Raw genomic sequence first — 25,206 nt, forward strand, 5'->3', positions numbered from 1 at the left:
AGGCGGTCAGAGGAGATAGAAGTTACCCTGAAGGAGGGAAGTTTCATCTTGGAGCTGAAAGGACCTACGGCAGTGTTAAGTAGCCTTTCTTTCACTAGTCCGACTTCAGAAAGAAAGAAAAATGAAAATGTGTCATGACAGAATAGGGTTGCTAACGCTAACCTAAGCTGCTGCTGCCATTTCCCAAGTCACGTTCTGGACACGGGTCTCCGGTAGCTGGGGAAATGCATCTTTTTTTTTTTTTTTTTTTTCTTTCAGTGTTCCAAGATTCATTGTTTATGCACCACCTCCAGGGCTCCGTGCAATATGTGTCCTCCTCAAGACCCACCAGCGGGCTCACCCAACCCCTCACCCCACCCCCCACAAAACCCTCAGTTTGTTTTTTAGAGTCCACAGTCTCTCATGGTTCATCTCCCCCTCTGATTTCCCCCAGCTCACTTCTCTCCATCTCCCCATGCCCTCCGTGTTATTCCTTATGCTCCACAAGTAAATGAAACCATATAATTGACTCTCTCTGCTTGACTTAAGAAATGCATCTTCATCAGGACGGTGAGGGAGGATAGCATTGAAGAAGCAGTGGTGGAGCTAGCTCTGGGCTGAGGGTTCTTTTTTTTTTTTTAAGATTTTATTTATTTATTTGAGAGAGAGAGTGTGTGAGGGAGAGAATGAGAGGGGAGAAGTCAGAGGGAGAAGCAGATTTCCCATGGAGCTGGGAGTCTGATGCAGGACTTAATCCCAGGACTCCAGGATCATGACCTGAGCTGAAGGCAGTCGCCTAACCAACTGAGCCACCCAGGCGCCCCTGGGCTGAGGGTTCTTACCCAATGGTAATATTGGCTAGCTCTGATTAAATTGCTCTACTGGCTTGAAAGGACACTACTGTTTATTCACTGCTGTTAGTAAAGCAGCGTGTCAGGTGTTACCTACACAGTCTGGTTCCATGGTCACAACCAGTTCCTGAACTCCACGGCAGTGAGCTGGGGGCTGAATGAAGGAGGAGACAATAGTAGGGGGCTGATCTGATTTCAGTCCTCTCGGAGAAGGTTCTGGAAATTAGGTCATTGCTCACAAGATGCCCATCACTGGACTTTAGAGGCCCAGGAAGAATCCTCACAGGCCCATCTCCATTTCTCACAGCCATCACCACGTCTCCCCCACACTTTCTGCTAATTAACCTTCCAACTAGTCAAGGTAACCAGTTGAGTTCACACCGACAAACATTTTGTTGGGTGCTTCTGTACTCTGTGCTATGCATGGTGCCTAGGTGCTCTGCACCAGGCTCAGTTTTCATGGTCTAGGATAGAAGGCTCATTTAAAGGGACATTTACTCTTTGGTGTAACTGGTGGTGGGCCAGAACCAGATCCTAGCCATTATTGTGTCCCTAATCCCAGGCCAGTGTCGCACAACAAGGCTGTTACAGTGAGCATGTATTGAGAGAAAACTAAGTGCCAGCTATTATACTAAGCACTTTATTCTCTCTCTTTTTTAAAATAAGTAATGTTAGCAATTTTATTCAAAATCATCAAAAACTGGAAGGAGCCAAGATATCTGTCAAGGTGAATGGATATACAAAGTGTATCCATACAATTAAATAATATTCAGTGACAAAAACAAATGAACTATTAAGCCACACAAACACCTGGATGCAGTTTATTTTTTGTTGTTGTTGTGTGTGTGTTGTTGTTGTTGCTGTTTTTGTATTTTTTTGGTTGTGTCTTTTTTGTTTGTTTGCTTATTTTTTTTTGAAGTTTATATTTTAATTTCAGTTACTTAACAGCACTTTATTCTCACCCTAACCCTCAGGACGGTTGTGTGAGTACCATCCCAGTTTTTAAAGATGTGGGCATGAAGGCACAGAGCAAATCCATAGCGTGGCCAAAATCATGCAGCTAGGAAGGGTGGAGTCAGGACACAAGTCCGAGCAGAGTGACTCACCTCCAAATGTTTGTTGAGTGAATGCATGAACGAATGAATGAGCAGGATGGAGGGGAGGGGGCAGGAAGGAGCATGGCAACAAGTGAGCCAGCTAAGGTCAAAGTAGGCTGGGTGAAATGAGGTCTGTAGGCAGGTGGGTTGGTTCTGCTGGGGAGGGAAATGGGTGCAAAGGTGACTAGGCAGTTGCTGGCCAGGGTGGGGAGGGGCCAGCAGAGGACGGCCAGCCCTCCTACTTTTGTATTAGGTCTGTCCCCCTCCTCCCCCTTCCCTACCTCCTCAAGGACATTTGTCCTATAGCTGTCCTGTCTCTTGACGCATCAGGAGTTGCCTTCTTATTCCAGCCAAATTACAAACATGCTAAACTGTCTCCTAACCTCAAAAAACATCTTTGCCTGCTTCCTCCCTTCATCTGTTGCCGCATTTCTCTGTCTCCCCTTAGAGCAAAAACAGTAGTCTCTATTCTGCGACTCCACTCGTTCTGTTTTCCCTTAAACCCAGTGAAATCAGCCTTTCACCCCCACTCTCCAGTGAACCAGCTCTTTCAAGGTTAGGAGTCACCTCCGTGTTGCCAAAGCCGGCTGTCCAGCCAGTGGCCACACCTTGCCAGGCCTTCCACTGTGTTCCATGCAGGTGGTTCCTGTGTCCTCCTCGAAACACTCCTGGCCTTTGGCAACGGAGGGACCACTCACTCTCTCTAGATTAGTGTTCTGTCTCATGGACTGCTCCTTCCAGTCTTTCCTTACCTCCCCAGCATTGATCCCTAAATGCACTCTCCCACTGGGCATCCTCCAGGGACGCACCCTTATCACAGAATCCAAACCGGACGGAGCGAGGCATTCGGAGCCTCCGTGATCTGGATGCCTGCCTCTGCCACCTCGCGTTTCACATAACCGTGTGTGATGCTCTAGGGGACGGCCGGTCCCTCCAAGGGTGCTTTCTCACCACATCCTCCCAAGATCCCTGGGAACTGAGTGGTTCCAATTTGCAGATGAGCAAGATGAGAATCAGATTTTCCATCATTTGCCCAAGGTCACACAACTTGCCAGTGACCTCCGGGAAAGTGTCTCGTTGCAGATCCCGTGCTCTTCCCACTTAGAACCTCTGCACGGCCTGATCCTTAAACTCAGTGCTGCCGGGTGAGGCAGGGGAGTGGAAGTGTGGTTCCTTCTCTTGGGTTCCAGTCTGTCCGCCTGGCCTGGCTTTCCTCTTGAGTACAGGGGTTTGAGCTCTTCACCCCAGGGGCTTGGTAGTCACGTTTGCAGGACAATGGGTGCTCTTACTGCTTGAAATGCTAAATCTCCCAAAATGAAAGGCCAGCTGGAGAGTATGAGAAGAACAAGGGCTGAATGATCTGATCAGACATCTGTGGGGGCCTCCTGGCATTTGGAGTGTGAGTGCCTTAGAGAAACTAACTATTCTGGCCGGAGGGAGTTGGCGACTGTTAATCTCGGTGGTTTTGACCGCTAACTGCCCCAGAGGTCCCAGCCTGCTGTATGACTCAGAATCCCCAACACTCCCCCTATTCTTCTCTCCCTGGGGGTAGTCAGGAGGCCACTGCTAAGGCATTTTAATTTGGTAATAACTTGACCTGGCCCACTGTCCTTGGGGCTGTATGATCTAAAACTTACTGTCGCCTTTTAAATGGGGGTTGATTTAGAACTGCTCATCCTCGACGTTGGGCTACCTTGCGCTCTCATGGGAAGAGCCTTCCCGGCTGGGTTCTGGCTTCCCTGTGCTCCAGCTGGCCAGTGGCCCCTCTTCTCCACGATAGATGACCTGAGTCTGCAGACCTGGGACCGCCCATGGCCCTTATTCCTGAAGCATCTCGCCAGAGGTTGACAGTGTAAACCAGACAGAGGAAAGATGTGGCCAAAGGCTTGTCTCATGTCGTGTATACATTTCTGTGGGGTGGTGTGTTTGAGGGGCAACTGCAGTCCTCCTTTCGTCTTCAGTGTGAGACCTTCTGGAACTGAGAAAGAACACAGGAATGGTTACAAGGCAGGCACACAGATGGCAGGGGGTTGGGAGGCATGGGTAGGAGGAACTCACTACACCTCACTGCTTGTCTACACACTTTCAAAGAGCGGTGTGAGGCCTTCTTGACTTTCTTCTCTACCCCTCTCTACCAGCGCTCATCATTTCCGTGCTGCCCGCGGACTCGGTGCTTCCCTGTGTGATGGCACTTACCATGGTCCGTGCTGTGGTGGTGCCATGCTGGGAGCTCCTGCCCTGCTGTCTGCCACTTCCCTAGCTGTAGGATCTTGGATAAGTCTCTATCTTTCTGAGCTCCTGTGTAAGTTAATTACTAAGAGGACCTACTCACATGACTGTTGAAGACCTGAAAAAAAAAAAAATCTTTCAGTCACTGTGCCTTGTCTGAGAGCTTCCTGCAAGGTCATCGATTGTGCTAGAGTTTAGATTTCGTTTCGGAAATACAGTTGCTTACATAAGAAAATAGTTACGTAAATTCTCTTGTTAAACCTTTGACTCTCCTTTGCCTACCAAATAAAGTCTCAGCGCTGGCTTAGCACTGGGCATTTGCATCTGCATTTCTGGCTTCACATTTCATTGGTAGGAAAGGCTGTATAAAAAAAAAAAGTAGACTTCTGGAAGAAATTGCACATGGATACAGCTGAGTTTGTCTAAATTCAGTGAGCAGTTACTCTGTGCCAGGCCCTGGGCTAGACCCATAAGGGCACATGAGTGAATCACACATGACACACGCTAGCGGTGGCATCATCATTCCTGGCTCTCCAGTTCAGGCGCCAGCTCCCTTCCCCCCAGACCTGCCCCACCCAGTTCCTGCAGAAGGCAGCCCGGAGGGGAGACTTACCATGGGGCTCCAGCTCGGTGGAGCAGCTGGGCATCAGTGTGTTGGCAGCGGGCCCAAGGGTGGAGGCGAGGGGAGGGGGTTTGGGCCTGGGAACTGGCAGCCTGCCAGGGCTCCCTCAGGTGCCCCAGCACGCAGGGCCTCCAGCCTCGCAGCCACTGATGTGTCCTCTTCTTCCACTGTGGTTTTCTCGGGACTGCACTGGCAAGAATTCTTGGTGGCGGGGCAGTGACTCCAGCCCCACAGGGAACACATAAGGACATCGAAGCCCAAAGATATGAAGGGATTTGACTATAGTTGCTGCCACAAAACCAGAGCTGAAACACACAAGTCCTCTGAAAAAATATCCTGCAGATATTCAGCAAACACTCTGGGTTGTGGGCTCCTGAGATTGTCTTATTTCTGGTATAAGTTTGTGAGATTGTAGCAGAGTCATGTTGCTCTGTCAGAAAATTACAGACATCTTCTGTGGGCCCATCTCTTCACAAGGGACTGGAGATGCAGGGTTAAATCAGACTCCAGCTTTGGGAATTCACAGGGTAATGAGGGAGACGTACTCCCAGCAATTCTAGTACAATATGGCATATAATGTGGGTGGCAGGGGGATGGACTGTAGGGCACAGGGGAGGCACTTAGCCCAACCTGGGGGTCAGGGGATTACTCCCAGTGGAGTGGAGACCTGAACTTAGTTGTGGAGGACCAGTAGGCATAGCCAGGTGGAAAAGGGCAAAGAAGAACATTCCCCGCACAGAAAATAGGAGAGCAGGAGAGCATCTACAACTAAACATCTGATCATGACAGCTGTAGCCCCAACATATACTTGGCTTTAGGACACTGAGAGTGGTTCCCACTGGCTGGGTCCTAGTACGTCTGTGTGGAGAGAATAGAGGCAGGCGTGGCTGGCGTGTCAGGCCCCACAATGAAGCCTAAGAGGTCAGTGCCTGTGACTGTCAAAGCCCGGGCTGCTCTTCCCCTAGGTCTTGGGACTCCACTTGCCCAGCCTGGGAACCTGGATGGAGTTCCTGCTTTCCTTGGTATTAAGCTTGCTGCAAAGAATCTGTGCAAAACCCAATGAGTTCCTTTTACCAAATTCTGTAAGAGGGGCGTTGCTAATTTATTTATTCCTTTAGGCCTTTGGGTTTAGGATTTCTCCCCCCCCACACCATCCCCCAGAAGTGTTAGTGTAGAAAAGGGGCTGAAAGCCTGATTGCTGAGAATGAAGCTTTATTCAAGGTTTTAAAAAACCTATAGCTCTTCAAGAACTAATACCCCACTGATTGCTGAGTGCCTGGCAAACTGTGACTTTCCTTCTCTTCCCATAGGCCTGCTGAGTTAGCTACCAAGTACGCAAACTTTTCAGAGGGAGCTTGCAAGCCTGGCTATGCTTCAGCCCTGATGACTGCCATCTTTCCCCGGTAAGTGCTCCCCTTTCTTCCCGCAGCCCAGGATGTGCTCTGAGAATGCGAGATCCTGTTGTAACTCACCTCTATGTCCTAGAGTCTGTGGGTGCCTGGAAAGGGCTTATTTGGGTGGTTCCTATGCCAGTCCTACTCTCTGCCCTTGCTCTACCTTACCCACATCCTGCCTCTGGGAGCTTACACCTGCCAGCACAGCCTGTCTCTCTGGAGGGGAGGGAGCTGGTTGAACCTTCGTGGCCGCTCCTTGGAAGCCGGGTACCCAGTGGCAGCCAGACAAGGCTACCCAGCACAGAGGCTCTGAGCCACGTGTCAAAACTACGTGGCTTCAGGGAAACATATCCAAGTAAAGCAGGAAACAAAGAGGAGTTTCAGAGGCTGGCTGTTCTAGCACCTTCTCTCTTTGTCCATTTTGCATTCTGACGTTCCTGATTTCCTGATACCAGGCTTGATGAAAGAAACCATGCCAAACCCTGGGAGTTCCTTTCACCATTGCTGAAGGGCCTTGCTTACATATCTGCCTTTTCCTCTTGGGTTTTCTTTCCGCGAAGCCGTGGTATAGAGACGGTTAATGACATGCCAGTTTGGACTTTGCAGTTCGGAGTGCAGGGAGACTATCAAGGTCATTTTGTTCCTTTGGAAAATTCTTGGAGTGTCTGACTTAGAGTGGCTAAAGGAAAGGCTGCCCAGGACCCTCTGGGAGTCGGGGTGTGGCACTTTTGCCACAGGGAGGAGCTCTGGAGGTGGCAGTGGCCTCTTGGGGTGTGATCTGTTCACTGTGGGAATGGTTTGCATCCCATCATTGAGCAGGCTGAGGTTAGGGCACACAACGTGCCTGCAGAGGAATGCTGAGAAACAGCTTGCCTGAAAGTAAATCCAGAATATTCAGTTTTTATGCTTTTTTTTTTTTTTTGCTTTTTTTTTTTTAAGATTTTATTTATTTATTTGAGAGAGCACATGCACATGCGTGAGTTGGGGGGAGGGACAGAGGGAGAAGCACAAGCAGACTCCCCCTGAGCAGAGAGTCCGATGCAGGGCTCTATCCCAGGACCTTGAGATCATGATCTGAGCCAAAGACAGACGCTGAACGGACTAAGCCACCCATGTGCCCCGCTCCTTTTCTTTTTCTAATGTGAGCAACCCAAGCTTGGCTCCTTGTCTAAAACAGGGGCTCTGCTGGCTGAGTATCTGTTGTCCCGATGGAAATCTCTTTGTCCAGGGTGTACCTTCTGACTTTATTCCAAACAATATTTTCCCCCCATCTATTTATTGAGCACCTCTAAAGTGTCTGGTGCTATGTTGCATATTCTTATAAATGTTTTTGTAGGCTTACTTGACTCAGTCTGCTGGGCCAGACACCCGTGAGTTTTTCTTGACCTGGATATAGGCGTGGTTTGTCTTTTTTTTTTTTTTTTAACTTTTTCTAATTGAAAGTAATACAAGCATATGGTTAAAGAAATAATAACTGAAAACGTGCAAAAGGGTATATACTCCTGCTCCAGATCCCTGCCCCAGAGACAGCCAGGGGTACCGTAAATAGAGCATCATGTTTATTTTTTTGTATCTTGCATTTTGCTCCTAACAATATATGTTAGAGATTATCCTCTTACTAGCATATATGGTAATCTTATTCGTATGATTGCATAACATACGATTGTATGGCTATATCATAATTTTTTAAAAAGTAAGATTTATTGAAGTTTAATTTAAATGCAGTTAAATTGACATTTTGATGTAGTTATAGGGGTATTGATAAATGCATACATTTGAGCAACCACTATGACAGTCCACCAGAACATTTCCAACATCAGCAGGGAAATTTCCTTTAACTGCTTTGTAGTTAACCCTTCCCCTGACCCCCAGACCCTGACAACCACTGATCAGTTTTCTGTTCCTGGAGTGTCTCCAGAATGTATATTAATGGAATCACATAGTGGGAAGCCTTTTGATGGTACCTCTTTCATTTGGTATAATGTATTTGAGATTCACATGTGTGTTGTGTGTATCATTTGTTCCTTTTTATTGCTGAATGGCATTCTGTTGTATGGATGTAACATAGTGTGTTTATCTGCTCACTAGGCAAAAGACATTGGGGTAAGTTCTAGTTTGGAGTATTATAATGAAAGCCACTAGAAACATTTGTATACAGGGTGTATGTTTAACTCTATAGGAGATTGCCAAACTCTTTTCCAAATTGTGCTGTTTTGCTTTCCTGCCATCAATGTTGAAGAGTTCCAGTTGCTCCACATCTCTGCCATCAGTGTTTTGAGTTGTAGCTATTCTAATTTATAGTGATACCTGACTGTGGTTTTAATTTGCATTCTACGAATGACTAATGATATTCAGTTTCATTTTCATGTGCTTATTTGGCATTCTTTTTTTTTTTTTTAAAGATTTTTTGACTTATTTATGTGACAGAGAGAGAGCGATCACAAGTAGGCAGAGAGGCAGGCAGAGAGAGGAGGGAAGCAGGCTCTCCGCTGAGCAGAGAGCCCGATGCGGGGCTTGATCCCAGGACCCTGGGATCATGACCTGAGCTGACGGCAGAGGCTTAACCCACTGAGCCACCCAGGCGCCCTGGCATGCCTTTTTTTTAATAGATTTTATTTTATTTCAGTGTTCCAAAATTCATTGTTTATGTGCCACACCCAGTGCTCCATGCAATACGTGCCCTCCTTAATATCCACCACCAGGCTCACCCAACCCCCCACTCCCCTCCCCTCCAAAACCCTCAGTTTGTTTCTCAGACTCCACAGTCTCTCTTGGTCTGTCTCCCCCTCCGATTTCCCCCACTCACTTCTCTCCTTCTCCCAGTGCCCTCCGTGTTATTCCTTATGCTCCGCAGGTAAGCAAAACCATGTGATAATTGACTCTCTCTGCTTGATTATTTCACTCAGCATAATCTCTTCCAGTCCCGTCCATGTTGAAACAAAAGTTGGGTATTCATCCTTTCTGATGTTTGGCATTCTTTTATCTTTGAGGATTTGTCCAAATCTCTTTTTTTTAGATTAGTTGTCTTCCTATTGAATTGTAAGACAACTTTACATATTGTGGATAGAAGACCTCTGTCAGGTGATTTGCAAATATTTTCTTCTAGTCTATGGCTTGTCTTTTTATTCTCTTAATAATGTCTTTTACAGAGCAGAAATTTTTAATCATGATGAAGTCCAGTTTATCAATTTTTGTCTTTTTTTTTTAAGATAGATATATTTATTTATTTATTTATTTATTTGACACAGAGAGAGAGAGAGAGAGAGAGAGAGAGACAGACAGACAGCGACAGCGAGAGGGAGAGCACAAACAGGGGAAGTGGAAGAGAGAGAAGCAGGCTTCCAGCTGGGCAAGGAGTCCAGTGTGGGGCTCGATCCCAGGATGCTAGGATCATGACCTGAGCCAAAGGCAGATGCTTAACCACTGAGCCACCTAGGCGCCCCTCAGCTTTTTCTTTTATGGATTTTGTTTTTTGTATTTTACTTAAGAAATCTTACCCTAGTCCAAAGTCAAAAGGTCTTTTCCTACGTTTTCTTCTAGATTTTTATAGGTTTAGCCCTTACATTTAAGTATGTGACCTGTATCAAATGAATTTTTATATATAGTTTTGCATATGTACGCTCAGTTGTTCTAGAACCATTTGTTGAAGACTAGTCTGTCTTCATTCCGTTATGTTGGCATATTTGTTGAAAATCAACTAGGCATGTATATGTGGGTCTCTTTCTGGAATCCTTGTTCCATTCCACTGATGTTTATGTCTGTCCTTGCACCGATATCACACTAATATAAACTAATATAAACAATCAGGTCTTCTGTTAATAAAAACAGTTTTATTTCTTCCTTTTCAATCTGGATGCCTCTTTTTCCTTTTTCTGGCTCATTGCACTGGCTAGAATCTTCAGTACAGTGTTGAACAGATGAGGTAAGAGTGAATATACTTGCCTTGTTTTCAGTCTCAGGGGGAAAACCTTTAGTCTTTCACCATTACAGTGTTAGCTGCAGGTTCTTCATAGATAACCTTTCAGATAGAGGGAGTTCTCTTCTATTTCTGGTTTGTTGAGAATGTTTATAATACTGTTGAATTTTGTCAGATGCTTCTTTTTCTGGATCTTTTGACATGACCATATGGCTTTTTTTTTTCTTTAGTCTGTTAACATGGTGAATCACAATGATTTGTTCTTCATTGATTGATTTTCGAATGTTAAACCAACCTTGTATTACTAGAATAAACATCATTTGGCTCTCATGTATTGTTCTTTTTATATATGGCTGGGTTCAGTTTACTAGTGTTTTATTAAGGATTTTTGTTCACATAAACAGTCATGTGAAATATTGCTCTGTAGTTTTCTTGTAATGTCTTTAGTTTTGGCATCAGGGTAATGCTGACATCATAGGACAAGTGAGAAAAATATTCCTTCATCTGCAGTTTCCTAAAAGTTTAGTGTAGAACTGATAATAATTTTCTTTAAATGATTGATGGGATTTATCAGCAAAGATACCTAGGAAGACCTAGGTTTTGTATTAAGAAAATCCCTTTGGGATGCGTGGGTGGCTCAGTTGATTGAGCATATGACTCTTGGTTTCCACTCAGGGCACAATGTCTTGAGTTGTGAGAGTGAGCCCCATGCGGGGCTCTGCACTCATTGGGAAGTCTGCCTGAGATTTTCTCCCTCACCTTCTGCCCCTCCTCCCCTCTCCCCTCGAATAAACAAATAAATCTTAAAAAAAAAAAAAAGGAAAATCCCATTGTGGGCAGGTTTTTTAAACTAAGAATTATATTTCTAAAAAGAAAAAAGAATTTCATTTCTTTAATAGATCTAGAACTTTCATATTTCTATTCAGGTTTCCTATTTCTTCTTTGGTAGTTAATGCCCGACAGGGAATTTGTAGATTTCATCTCAGTTGTTAAATATACTCACATGAAATACATAATTTCTCTTTTTTTCCTAGTCTTTGTGGTTAGAGGTTTATCATTTTGTTTGATCTTCTCACAGAACTAGCTTTTGGGCTCATTGATTTTTCTCTTTTGGTATTTTTCTCACTATAATCATTGTTTTCTACTCTTTATTATTTCATACCTTACAATTATTTGGGGTTTAATTTATTCCTTGTTTCTTGAAATAGAAGATTAGACCACTGATTTGATTCCTTGATTTCATGCTACAATTTTTTCTCTATATGCTGTATCAGCTGGTATGCCTGGGTGGCTCAGTCGGTTAAGTATCTGCTTTTGGCTCAGGTCATGATCTCAGGGTCCTGGGATGGAACCCCACATCAGGCTCCCTGCTCAGCCGGGAGTCTGCTTGTCCCTCTCCCTCTGCCCCTCCCCTCAGCTTGTGCCCTTTCTCTCTCTGTCTCCTCTCAAATGAATAAATAAAGTCTTTTTAAAAAACTATCAGCTACATCCCACAAATTTTGATATTGTATTATTATTTTCATTGAGTTAAAGATATTTTCTAACTTCACTTGTGATTTCTACTTTGACCCGTGGGTTCTTTTGACATTTTGCTTCATTTCCAAATATTTGAGGATGTTACAAATATCTTTTTGTTGCAGATATCTGGCTTATTTTTGTTCTGATCAGAGAGTATTTTTTGTATAACTTGAATACTTTTAAGTTGATTGAGACCAGAGTCATGGGGTAAAATGTGTTCCATTTTGGTGATGGTTGCTATCAAAAAACAAAGAGAGAGAGAGAGAGAGAAAATAACAAGTGTTGACAGAGATGTAGGGAAATTGGAACCCTTGTACACTGTTGGCCAGAATGTAAAATAATGCAGCCATTATGGAAACGGCGTGATAATTCCTTTTAAAAATTGAAAATGGAGTGACTGTGTGACCCAGCAATTCCATTTCTGGATATACACTCAAAAGAAATGAAAGCAGGGTCAAGCTGGAATTTGTACACCCGTGTTCAGAGCAGCATTATTTTACAATAGCCAAAGCAATCCAGGTGTCTGTCTAGAGAGATGGAATGATAAACAAAATATGATATAGTTGGGCGCCTGGGTGGCTCAGTGGGTTAAAGCCTCTGCCTTCGGCTCAGGTCGTGATCTCAGGGTCCTGGGATCGAGCCCCACATCGGGCTCTCTGCTCAGCAGGGAGCTGCTTCCTCCTTTCTCTCTCTGCCTGCCTGTCTGCCTACTTGCGATCTCTGTCTGTCAAATAAATAAATAAAATCTTTAAAAAAAATGATATAGTTATACAGTGGAACATTATTCAGCCTTAAAAAGGAAGGAAATTTTAAGATGCTACAACATGTGTGAGCCTTAAGGACATTATGCTAAGTGAAATAAGCCAGTCATAGAAAGAAAAATACATTTGGTTCCACTTATATGAAGTACATGGAGTAGTCAAATTCGTAGAGACAGAAAACAGATTCATGGTTACCAGAGGTTGGGGGGAGGGGAAATGGGAAGTTGCTTAGTGGATGTAGAGTTTCCGTTTTGGAAGATGAAAAGAGTTCTGGAGACTGGTTGCATAATGTGTATGTATGTACTTTCATACTACTGAATTGTATACTTAAAAATGTTTAAGAGGTGGGGCATCTTGCATGCAACTCTTGATCTTGGGGTCATGAGTTTGAGCCCCATGTTGGACATAGAGCTTACTTTTAAAAAATGTTTAAGATGGGGCCACCTGGGTGACTTAGATAGTTAAGCGCCTGACTCTTGATTTTGGCTTGGGTCATGATCTCAGGGTCCTGGGTTCGAGCCCTGCATCAGGTTCCATGCTCAGAGGAAAGGCTGCTTGAAGATTCTGTCTCTGCTTCTCCCTCTGTCTCTCCCTGTGCTTACATGGTCTCTCTCTCAAATAAATAAATCTTTAAAAAAGAGTTTAAGGGGCGCCTGGGTGGCTCAGTGTGTTAAGCCTCTGCTTCGGCCCAGGTCATGATCCCAGGGTCCTGGGATCGAGCCCTGCACTGGGTTCTCTGCACAGTGGGGAGCCTGCTTCCCCCATCCCGCCTGCCTCTCTGTATACTTGTGATTTCTTTCTGTCAAATAAATAAATAAAATCTTAAAAAAAAAAAAAAAAAGTTTAAGATGGTAAACTTTATGTTATGTGTATGTTACCACAATTTTTAAGTGATCTCTACACTCAAGGTGGGGATTGAACTCACAACCCTGAGATCAAGGCTCAGTTGCATGCTCTACCCACTGAGCCAGCCAGGTGCCCCCAATTTTTAAAAAAATTTTAATGAGAGGGAAGTCTATTATAGTTATCCACAAACTTTTTTTTACTGTGGGTCTTTCTTCCTTTCTATAGATACATATTTCCATAGGGTTTCCCTTTTTATCTGCCTGAAGAACTTCTTATAATGATTCCTATGAGTCAGATTTAATGGCAATGCAGTCTTTCAGCTTTGGTTTCGCTGATAAAGTCTTTATTTTACATTAAGATTTTTCTCTTTTCAAAGATTTTATTTATTTGTCAGAGAGAGAGGGAGAGAGCGCAAGAGGGAGCGGGCAGGCAGAGGGAGAAGCAGGCTCCCTGCTGAGCAGAGAGCCCAACACGGGGCTCAATCACAGGACCCTGGGATCATGACCTGTGCCAAAAGCAGACGTTTAACCCACTGATCCACCCAGGCATCCCTTACATTTAAGTTTTGAAAGTTTTGTGGGGTTTTTTTGGTGAGGGGAGCAGGGGATTGACAATATAATTCTAGGTTGAGGGTTTCACACACACCAATTACTTTGAAATTATAACTTCATTTTCTTTTAGCTTGCATAGTTTCTAATGAAAGTCTCTGTCATTCTTATCTAGTTTTACCTCATTTGTAATGTCTTTATCTTCCTCTGGCTGCTTTTTGAGATTTTTTTCTCTTTGTCACTGATTTCCAGCAATTTGATTATGATGTGCCCTATTATGGTTTTCTTTAGTTTGGGATTTTTTCTCAGCTCCTTGGACCTATGGGTTCATAGTTAATCGTTTTTTTAAAGATCAGATTTGGACTTTTTCTTGTCCTTATTTTTTTTTTTCAAGTATTTTTCCTACCCCACCTCTCTTCCCAGAAGTCTAGGGAATCCCACAGGCCACTGATGCCCTTCCCTCACCGCCCCCCAGTCTTATTTCTCTCTGTGCCTCATTTTGGGTAGTCAACATTGCTAAGTCTTCACGTCCACTGAGTTTTTCTTTCGTAGTATCCAGTCAGCTGTTTATCCCATCTGGTGTATTTTCATTCTAGATACTGAGTTTTTAATCTCTCGAGTTCCATTTAGGTCTTTTTATATCTTCCATTTCATTCCTTGTTATGTTCATGTGTTCTTCTACTTTCTTAAACATGTGGAATATATTTACAATAGCTGTTTTCATATCCTTGTCTGCTAATTCCATCATCACTGTCATTTCCGGAATGGTTTCTATTGATGATTTCCCTCCCGGTTATGGCCCATAACCGGGATTTCCCTCCTGGTTATGGCCCTTTTTGGTTCTTTGTATTCCTTGCCCCACATCAAATTACCTGCCTGGTAATTTTTTATTAGATTCCAGACATTGCAAAGTTTATATTTTTCTGGGCTAGGTTTTTGTTGTATTCTCTTAAAGAGTGCTTGATTTTGCTTGGGCATGTGGCTGAGTTACTTGGAATCGGTTTTAGCCCTCTGAGGCTTGCTTTTAATGCTGTTTGTGCAGGTCGTGAGCAGTCTTTTGTCTGGAGTTAATTTATCCCCATTTCTAATGTTGTACCATTCTAAGGACTCGACCCCGTGTCTTGTGCTTTATAAAGTATTTCCACTCTGATTTATTTCCACTCAGGTTTGTGTAAATATTAACAATTCCCAGCCCTGTATGGGCATCAGGAACTGTTTGGTCTCCTGCTTCCTGGTGGTCTTTTCTCAGCCTCAGATTTTCCTCTCATATATATATATATACAGAGAAGTGCTTGGCTAAAGATCTGAGGGGACCCCTTCGCAGATCTCTAGAGCTTTCTGTGCAACTCTGTCCTCTATATTGGTCTTCTCCACAAGTTCTAGCCCTTTGGTCTTTTAAATTGTGACTTGTTTTCTGAACTCTGAAAGACCACTGGGCTCTCTTTGGGTTCCTCCTCCCTGGATTGGTCTGAAAACTGTTTTTTTTTTTTTTTTTTTTTTTTTTTTTTTTTTTTTTTCCACATAGTTTGACTTGTTTCCTTTTGTTTAAGGTAAGAGGTTAAATCGCATCCCTGTTATTCCATCATGGCTAGAAACAGAAGTGCCTTATTCTGTTTTATGTGGCATTTCATTGTATAGATGTACAGTAGTTTAATTAGGTAATTCCCTGTTGATGAACTTTTAGGCATTTTCTAATCTTTATTACAAATATTATTACATCATTGAATAACCTTTTCTGTACATCATTTCCTACACATGTGAGGTCACCTAGAATAAAGAAAAATATTTCTGGATCACAATTACAGGCGTTTGCAACTTTGAAAGTTACTAGCAAATTGCCCTCAGTAAGAAGTTTTTGAATTTACATCCATACATTGTGGTCTGTGAAGGTGTCTTCCTCTGTGCTTTCTTCTAGTCGTTTCATACCTTTATTATTTATATTTGAATTAATCCGTCAGAGTTTTTGTTGTCGGTGTTTCATGTTGTTTTGGTGTTAGGAGTGATCGCTGGTGTTGTAACTTGTGTTTGTGTTCTTTTTTTCCTTGTGGGTAGCTAGCATTTCTTGATAACTTTGACCAAATGTACTAAGTAAAAATCAGGATTTTGATTTTTATAGCATCAACTTTTTTTTTTTTAAATTTATTTGAGCTAGAGAACAAGAGAAAGAACACAAGCAGGGGGCAGAGGGAGTGGGAGAAGTGGGCTCCTCACTGAGCAGGGAACCCAGCGTGGGGCCTGATCCCAGGACCCCACAGTTGTGACCTGAGCTGAAGGTAGACGCTTAACCGAGTGAGCCACCTGGGCGCTGCTGTGGCATCAACAGTTGACACAGAAGGTCTTAATGCAGTTTTGTTTGTTTGTTGGGTTTTTTTTAAACGATTTTTATTTATTTATTCATTTGACAGAAATCACAAGTAAGCAGAGAGACAGGCAGAGAGAGAGGGGGGTAAGCAGGCTCCCCGCAGAGCAGGTAGCCCGATGCAGGGCTCGATCCCAGGACCCCAAGATCATGACCCGAGCCGAAGGCAGAGCCTTTAACCCACTGAGCCACCCAGGTACCCCCTTAATGCAGTTTTGATGTGGTAGTTTTGACACAGTCTAAACCATTAAATCTTTATGTTTGTTTCTTTGTTTGTTTTTAAACCAAGTGCTGTGTGAAACCTACATTCTTAGTCTGTTCCTAAGCCTTGTTCCTCCCGGAACCCATCCAGTCACCGACTCCCATACCCGGGTACAAATTGGGGAGCAGGCGGTGGAAATGGAAGGGACGCCGATGTGCCAGCCTGTTCTGCCTACAGAGTCCTGCTTCTCAGCAAAGCCAGCCTGTTCCCTCATAACCCTTTGTGCTGTCTGCTGGGAAGTCTTCCTTTCTTTCGCTGAGACTTCCCTGCCTGGAGACATCTTCTGCTAATGAAAGAGACAGGGAAGAGGGGGAGCCCTCAGGAAATGGAGAGACCGAGGGTATGAGGGTTGTGGTACAATACTCTTCTAATGGAAAGAGTGAAGAGAATAATTATTTTGATGTAGAAGAATTATTTTGACATGTACTAATACATGAAAGATTGGAAAGAGATGAGATGAGACAGAAAGTTCTCACAGCTTTCTCACTTAACATACTGTGGGATCTTGGAAAAGTCTGAGTATTACTTATCTCATTAAGTCAAGAGAATGAAATGAGATGAGGTGTCTTAGGGGTATAAATGTTGATCATTCCAGAAAATTTTTATGTTAGATGCTTACTAAGTGAATTCCCACTTTCTCAATGACTTTTATCATGATCAGGTAAGTTTTTATCAGGAAGGAATAAAGATCCCAGAATAGATCATGATAAACATTTAAAATGTAGGTTTTAGGAGCAGGGTAGGGAATGTACTTTTTGTTTTGTTTTGTTTTTAAGATTTTATTTATTTATTTGACAGACAGAGATTACAAGTAGGCAGAGAGAGAGGGGAAAGCAGGCTCCCCTCCGAGGAGAGAGCCCGATGCGGGGCTCAATCCCAGGACCCTGGGATCATGACCCGAGCCAAAGGCAGAGGCTTTAACCCACTGAGCCACCCAGGCGCCCTGGGAATGTACGTTTTTAAAGATTTTTTTTTTTTTTATTTGACAGAGAGAGAGAGAGAGAGAGAGATCACAAGTAGCAGAGAGACAGGCAGAGAGAGAGGGGAAGCAGGCTCCCCGCCAAGCAGACAGCCCGATGTGGGACTCGATCCCAGGACCCGGAGATCACGACCCGAGCTGAAGGCAGAGGCTTAACCACTGAGCCACCCAGGTGCCCCGGGAATGTACGTTTTTAAAGCAAAAAGTGTAACTGATGAAACTTGGCACACCCTATTTTCCTGGCAATCCTTTGCTACATATGTTTGAGTCACCTTTTCTGCTTTGGTGAAAGTTTTTTTTTGTTTTGTTTTGTTTTGTTTTGTTTTAAGTTTTACCTTTATTTTTGGTGGGGCAGAGGGAGAGAAGAATTTTAAGCAGGCTCCAGACCCTTAACTGACTGAGCCACCCAAGCACCCCTTGGTGAAAGATTTAATATCATGTCTTTTAGATGGTGGCCAATGGAGCCACTCAGCATGGGGAGAGAGCATAGCATCTACCGGCTAAGCCTGGAGCAAACGGTCTCAGCAGAAAGAAGCAGCCAAGTCCAGGCCATGGCCATGCTCCAGCGGCCGTGATAGCTGACGCCTCTTGATGTATCAGATTGTCTGATGAGACCTTTTCCCATCTTTCCTGTTTTAATCCTCCCAACAATCTTATGAGATAGGTGTTGTCATTAATCCAGTTTTAAGTATGGGAAGATGGGGGTGGAGAGAATGGATCAGTTTGCTAAAGATAGGAAGTGATGGAGCCAAGTTTCAAACATAAGCACTCGGGACGCCCGGGTGGCCCAGTTGGTTAAGCTGCTGCCTTCGGCTCAGGTCATGATCCTGGGGTCCTGGGATCGAGTTCCGCATCGGGCTCCTTGCTCGGCAGGGAGCCTGCTTCCTCCTCTCTCTCTGCCTGCCTCTCTGCCTGCTTGTGTGTACTCTCTCTCTGACAAATAAATAAAATCTTTAAAAAAACAAAAAAAACCACAAGCACTCTGACCACAGAGTCCGCCAGCTTACCTGCCACATGCTGCTTCCTCTCCTAGCTGCTGTCTCATGGAAGGCTGGCTAGTGGCCAAAGTACAGAGGTCTAACAGATATCTGGTGCTAGCTGATGAGGTACTGGTGTAGAAATCATCCTCTTTCCCAGCTCTACAGAGAAAAACGTCACTTCTCTTGAGATCCACATTGCTTTAGAAAGGCCAAGGTGCATGGTGTCTATCTGTGACTGTGTGTATCAGTAATTTTCATACCATTAAGGAATTATTGCCATGGTCCAAGCTGGCTGAATTCCCAAAAGTGTAGGGATGGCCTTTGGAACCTTGTTGAGCTCTCTGAAGCAGGAAGTCTGGAATATTGACAGAGTCCCAGCTGCATGTTTTGGGGCCCTTGTGTGAGAAGATACAAGAAGCCTAATGCACTGCCTTCAGGGGTTTTGCAGCCAGGGTACCTGGGTACCTGGTATTCCCCACCTTCTATAGCTCCTCCCTCTCTGCTCTTCCAAAAAGGATCCTTGGGATTCTTACTACTACAATACCAGGGAGGGATGGTGGGATTGAAAGGCATCCCTGCTAAGCTTTGTCGCATACCATAAGTTACATAGGAGAATAGAGCACTATCCGCTTCTACAAAATTATTGTCCTTCCAGACTGGGAGCAAGTTGAACACCCTTCAACCAAGGGTGTACAGAGACTCATTGCAGTTGATTCTCTACCCCGACCACCTTCCTCCCCGAAATGCTCTTGCTCAGGTCACTTGAAATGACTAAGTGACAAATCCAAGGGTAGACCTTCTCTTTTTCTGACCTCTCTGAAGCGGTTGGCATTATTGATCTCTTCCTCCATTTTGAAACTCTCTCCTCTCAGTAATCTTTGTCCAAACTCCCTTCCAGTTCTCCTTCTACTTCTCTGATTGTTCCTCCTCAGTCTCTTGCAAGCAGCCTTCTTTTCCTGTGCCCACCTCTAAGTGCTGATGTCTGCCAGGGCTCAGTTGTGGTCTTCTTCACTTCGTACTTGACTGTGTCAGTTAAAACCCGTGTGCCAATGACTCTCAGCTCCTAATCTCTTGACCCAGATACCCAGCTCCCTGCTGGACAGCTCCACTTGGATGACTCAAGCATCTCAAACTCAGTATGCCCAAGTCCTTGAATTCCCTTTAAAAATAATCAGTCCATATTGCCTCTTTCCATGAATGACAACAGTATCCACCTGAGAGTGTCACCTGAGCTGGAAATCTGAGAGTTCTTCTTTCTCCTCTCAACCAAATGTCCAGTTAGTCATTGTGTCCTGACACTTCTGCCCTCTATATTATCTCTTCTCTGAGGTCAGTCCTTTCTCCTCTGCGCTGGTTCTTCAACCTCTCCTAGATCTTGGACCAAAACCCGGGAACCCGCATCTTCATTCTCTTTATTGACTTCTTCATATCCCTGTTTTATCATACTGAAGTCTCTTGTATTCCTTAAAAAATTGCCACATTGGGCATCTGGGTGGCTCAGTTGGTTGGTTTCAGCTCAGGTCATGGCCCCATGGGTTGTGGGATTGAGCCCAGAGTTGGACTTTGTGCTCAGCAGGGAGTCTGCTTGAAGATTCTCTCCTTCTACCCTGCCCCAACTGCTGTCTCTAAAATAAATAAATCTTTGAAAAAAAAAAAGTTGCCACATTGACTCTATTATCCTCTAAACCTAATGGTAATAGCTCCCATTTCATTTGTTCAAGAAATCTTTAATGAGCACCTCCTATGTGCCAGACACTTTTCTAGGTGCTAGAGCTTCAGCATTGTGTAAGATACATGAAATCCATCCCTCAGATACCTTACTTTCCATCTGCAGACATACACAGTCTGTGTGTATAAAAGGTCACGCAGTTTTAGAGGGCTCCTACTATGTGCCAGCCGCTGTGCTAAACATTGTATATTCATTATTTCACTTAGTCTTTGCAGTAACCCTTTGGAATAATTGTTATTAATACCCATTTTACAGGTGAAAAAGCTATAACTTGCCCCAAGTCACAGTTGCACAGAGCTAGGATGCAAACCCACCAGCCCCACCTTATGTCCTGAGTCATGGCCCTGAACTGTGAGCCTATAGGGGAATGCAGCTTCCTTTTGATTGGAGAGTGTTTTAAATATTTTCAGTGGGTGCTGCTGCAGGGAAATCCCTGGGTGCTGGACCTTTCTGGGAAGTGCAGAGCACTCAGTAACTCAAGCTTCTCTGCCTAGTGTACAAGGGTCTGCAGCCCTGTGCAGGCTAGACAGACTAAATGCCTGTCCTTGACCTGGACTCCAGTTTGAAGCTGGAAGAATTGCCATCTGTGTCCTCTTGGTTTCTCTGCTGTCAGTTTTCTCTTCATGTATTCCCTGGTGTCCGTTGTTCTGACTTTGGGGAACCAATCCTTGATCTGCTTTTAAATTAGTACCACTTCAGGGGCGCCTGCGTGACTCAGTGAGTTAAGCCTCTGCCTCTAGCTCAGGTCATGATCTCAGGGTCCTGGAATCAAGCCCCATGTCGGGCTCCCTGCTTGTGCTTTCTCTCCCTCTCCTGTTCTGTCAAATAAATAAATCAAATCTTAAAAAAAAAAAAAAATTAACACCACTTCCGTGTCAGGTAGAAGGGGGCTTCTACCTCCCCTACCCTTCAAGGAATTCAGACCCCCAGGCCTCCTGTCCCCGCCCTGTACCTTAGAGCGGGGAATTCCATGTCCTTCCTCTTTGTTCTGTACATTAACCCTTATAGGCAAGTCTGTGGTAGGTGGCCAGAAGTTGTTTTCTGTGGGAAAATCTCCTTCCCTAGATGACTGGGGACTCATACTTCTTTGCACTGGTGACTGTTGCAGAAAACCTGCTGGGTTTTTCCGTGGTTCTGAATTCATCTGCTGCTCAGTCTGCTGAGCAGGCCTCAGTCTGCTAACTGCCGGAGATGATGTCAGTGTCTTTGTCCTGCCGGGTTCAGGCCCTGAGGAGCCATGTCTTGTACCCTTTCCAACTTCTCCTCAAGGTAAATGTCAGGCAGAACCCTTGGGTATCAGTCAGGTGGAAGCCTGTTGTGTGCTATGGAATCAAAAGTGATGTGGGCTGGTCTGCAACCAGATTTTTGAGAAATTGACAGTAAAGTTTGAGAAATGTCAGTAGTAACTAGAGTAAGTTTATGTCAGTTAAATCTGAAAATTTAAAAATGGAGCTTATATTTTATATATGCTTTAATTTTGCTGGTGATTCATTTTATTTATTTTTTAAATTTTTAAATTTTTTAAAAAGATTTTTATTTATTTATTTGATAGATCGCAAGTAGGCAGAAAGGCAGGCAGAGAGAAGGGGGGAGGCAGGCTTCCCACTGAGCAGAGAGCTGGATGCGGGGCTCGATCCCAGGACCCTGGGATCATGACCTGAGCTGAGCTGAAGGCAGAGGCTTTAACCCACTGAGCCACCCAGGCGCCCCTTATTTATTTATTTTTAAAAAGATTTTTATTTATTAGAGAGAGCGCACAGTAGGAGAGGGAAAAACAGACTCCCCTCTGAGCAGGGAGCCCAACACGGGGTTTGAACCCAGGACTCCGAGATCATGACCTGAGCCAAAGGAAGACCCATCATTGAGTGAGCCACCCAGGAGCCCTTATTTTTATTTTTATTTTGTTTTTGTTTTTATTTTTTTAAGTAGGCTCCACACCCACGTGGAGCCCAATGCGGGGCTTGAAGTCATGCCCCTGAGCTCAAGACCTGAGCTGAAATCAAGGGTCAGAGGCTTAACTGACTGAGCTACCCAGGCACCCCCATTTTTATTACACTTTATAAAAGTGTCACTGTGGGACTTGAAGTTTCAAAAACCAAACAAACTGGCCCTTCTTCACAGCTGGGTTGAGAAGCACGGAACGTAGTTGTAAGAGCCCAGGCTTTGGAAGTGAGTGGAGCTGGCCCTCCCTTTCCTCATCTGGACCTCCGGGCCTCAAGATGAAGGGAGGCAGCACACGGACACAGGCGCAGATCTGCAGTCTGTGCTCTGAAAGCCCTGAGGACAGAGGGCTATGGAGGCCCAGAGGAGGCCCGCAGGCAGGAGGGGCTGGTGAGAGATGTGGGAGTAGGATCCCTGGGGCTGGTGATCTCTGAGCCATGCCTGGAAGCTGTGCCTGGGGCCTCTGCGGCAGCCTCCTCCCTTGCATACCCCACCGGAGGCTCTGTGGGGCGGCAGGAGGCCTGGAGGTGCTTAGAAGTGCAGTCCCTGGGGAGAGCAGGAAGGCAGGCCAGCTGCATTCCTGCGGTATTTGAGGATTGATCTTGTCAGATTAGCAGCTTTGCTTTTCTTGGTTGAGGTACAAGATCCCCACGTGGGGAGCAGCACGGCTCATGAAGAGCAAAAGCTGGTGAAAGCACAAAACGTGATCCTGGCCCTTCTCCCAAGACGAGCGGCTCCAGGCCCGGAATAGCCTTGCAGGGCTCCATCTCTCTGTCTCTCCATGTCTCCGTCTCTCCATCTCTGCAGTGAGAGGGAGGGCTCCCATGTGAGCTCCTCCCACACCCGTCCCAGGGTCCAGGCGGAAGGTGGGCAGAGAGGAGGCTGCTGGCATTTTCAGGATCCGGTCCTGCCCTTCTGACTCTGTCTGCATTTCAGGGAACGGGGATGGTCTCTCTGGGTGACTGGCCTTCTCGGAGAAATAGCCAGAGGGGGAGTGGAGAAGGAGTGCTGAAGCCTGATCTCTCCTGGGGGCAGGCAGAATGCCAGCCCACCATGCCTGCCTTTGGTCCTGAGAGCTTTCTCCTGTCTGCAGCACTGTGCGTGGAGTCCAGGCCGAGGCACATGAAGTAGCCCGAGGGAAGCCACAACCCCACCCAGATAGCACGAGTTCAGTGAACCGCTCCATAGAGAGGTCTGGGCTGGAGGAACAGTTGGGAGGTGACTCATACATGAACCTCAGAGGGTGGGCGAGATTGTCCCAGATGATGTGGTCTCCGCTCTGGGGAGACCCCGATGGGGAAGACACAAGCCTGACCTGTGGCAGCCTCACAAAGGCAAGTCCCTTGGCAGCTGGCCCTGTGACCTCTCCGTGCCTCTTGTGTTGGCTTGTGTTGGATCAGACCCACCCTCCTTCCCTGTGTTCCAGACCCTTAGTCTGGGGAAGTTTCGAGAAGCTTGAAAATGGATGGTTGGAAGAAACAGAAGGACACGTTGCTCAGACCCTCAAGAAAGAGGGTCTAGGCCAGAGGCCAGCTACAGAGCTTGCCTGAGAAGCATATGCCCAAATGGAACAAGACCCCCACATGGGGCAAGGCAGTGGTGCCTGGGGTCTGGGCTGTGAAACCAGCTCTGTGGAGCCTAATGATGGTTCCGTCCCTGCTGTCTGCACTGGCCTTGCTTCCATGCTTCCTGTGGTGGCTATAACCGGTGCAGTTCTGGCCAGGTAGAGGGCTGCCTCCACCTGACTCCCTGTCTCCCCGCTCTACAGTCCTGCACACGCCCAGGACCCATAAGGCAGATTAAGGGCAGGACTTGGCCCACTTTGTGTTTGCCTTTAGGACCCTCTATCAGCTGCTGCCTATACACCTGGGCCTTTCTTTTTCTGCTCAGAAGCTAACGAGTGCACAGCAGCCCTTCAGATCCAGGTCCTCTCCCCCTCAGTGGGCTTGGCTCCACTCTTCCCCTGCCCCTGAAGGAGGGTGCAGTGAGAATGACCCCTGGTTCGTTTAGGTCCTGGGAGCCCATGTGTTTCCCCTGATGGAAGGAATCCTTCCTCAGAAGCAGTAACCTTTTTTTTTTTAACATGGCCAGTAGCTTCCTCTGATGGAGCCAGTCCTGCTGGCAGCCTAGTCCTCCTGAGGCTGAATGCAGGGCAGCACAGCAGACTGTGCCCAGGGGCTCAAGGCTGTGGCGAAGGACAACTCATCTGAGATTTTTGGGCCTTTGACCCAGCCCAGTCTCCAGCAGCCTCCAGCAGTCTTGGAAGTGCATGAAAATGCATTCCTTTACTGCTCAGATTATCAGGAGGAAGCAAAGGGTTTGGGGACTGTAGCCTGGCCAGGGAGAGTGGCAGCACAGTCACTGCTGCTCAGAGGGTTCAGGGTCAGGAGTGAACCTGGCTTCCTCCGTCTGTTTTGTGACACACGGAGACTCATGGAGGAGCACTTGCTGAAGGAAGAAAGGACAGACTGCCCTTGCTCAGCCCTGCCTCCAGAGCCCCAAGAGCTCTGGGGCCCACCCCTGTGAGTAGCAGCTCTGGTCCTTGTGCAGCCGTGAGCCCTCTCCAGCTGGAGCCTGGGGGCTGGATGCAGGCAGAGAGCGGGGGGCAGGAACACGGGCTCCATGCAGCCCCTACCCTCTCTCTAGCTGGAGGCTGCTCATTTTCTTCCCAGGCCATGACTGCACTGAGCTACTGGCTGTATTTCAGCCTTTTCCTGGGGGTTGGCCTGGATTTCGGGAAGCAGAGAGCTTTGTAGCTGGGACAGCAGTGGTCCGACCATATTCAGACTGTCGTGACTTGGTGCCAGGGCGAAGTTGGTTAGGGGCCATGGGGAGGGACGTCTTTGCCACCTGACTTCACCACAGAGCCAGTGATCGCTTGAGGTCGGGGCGCCATTGGCATCTCCTTCAGGCTGTCCAACAGAGACTGAACGGGGCTTGGGGGTGCCCTGCCTCGGGCTGCACAAGTGGAAACAGCTTGGTTTTGGTGTCAAGCAAACCCGGGTGTGAGGCCCAGTGTTGCCACTCGGCTGGCTGCGCGACCTGGACAAGTTCCGCTAGTCATGCCAGCTTCAGCTCCCTCCTCTGCGAAGTGGGGGGAAGAGTCCTGCCCCGTGGGCCATCATGAGGGAAGGGTCCACATCCGTGCGGCTGGTGGCCTCGTGCTGGCCGACATGACAGCGAGCGCCTGGCCAG

At 46.0% G+C, this 25,206-nt stretch overlaps 1 protein-coding gene across 5 annotated transcripts in view; it reads left to right on the forward strand.

Annotated features, from left to right (window-relative positions):
• Positions 1-25,206, forward strand: part of ST3GAL3 (ST3 beta-galactoside alpha-2,3-sialyltransferase 3) — a 188,120-nt gene that overhangs the window by 107,202 nt on the left and 55,712 nt on the right. For all 5 annotated transcript variants that reach the window (XM_032877539.1, XM_032877542.1, XM_032877541.1 and 2 more), the window contains one exon: positions 6,089-6,181. In XM_032877539.1, the coding sequence (XP_032733430.1) occupies positions 6,089-6,181 (93 nt within the window). The remainder of the gene's footprint in view (positions 1-6,088; positions 6,182-25,206) is intronic.

This window comes from Lontra canadensis, unplaced genomic scaffold (assembly GCF_010015895.1).
Source record: "Lontra canadensis isolate GAN:19392208 unplaced genomic scaffold, GSC_riverotter_1.0 scaffold60, whole genome shotgun sequence".
NCBI classification, from domain to species: Eukaryota; Metazoa; Chordata; class Mammalia; order Carnivora; family Mustelidae; genus Lontra; species Lontra canadensis.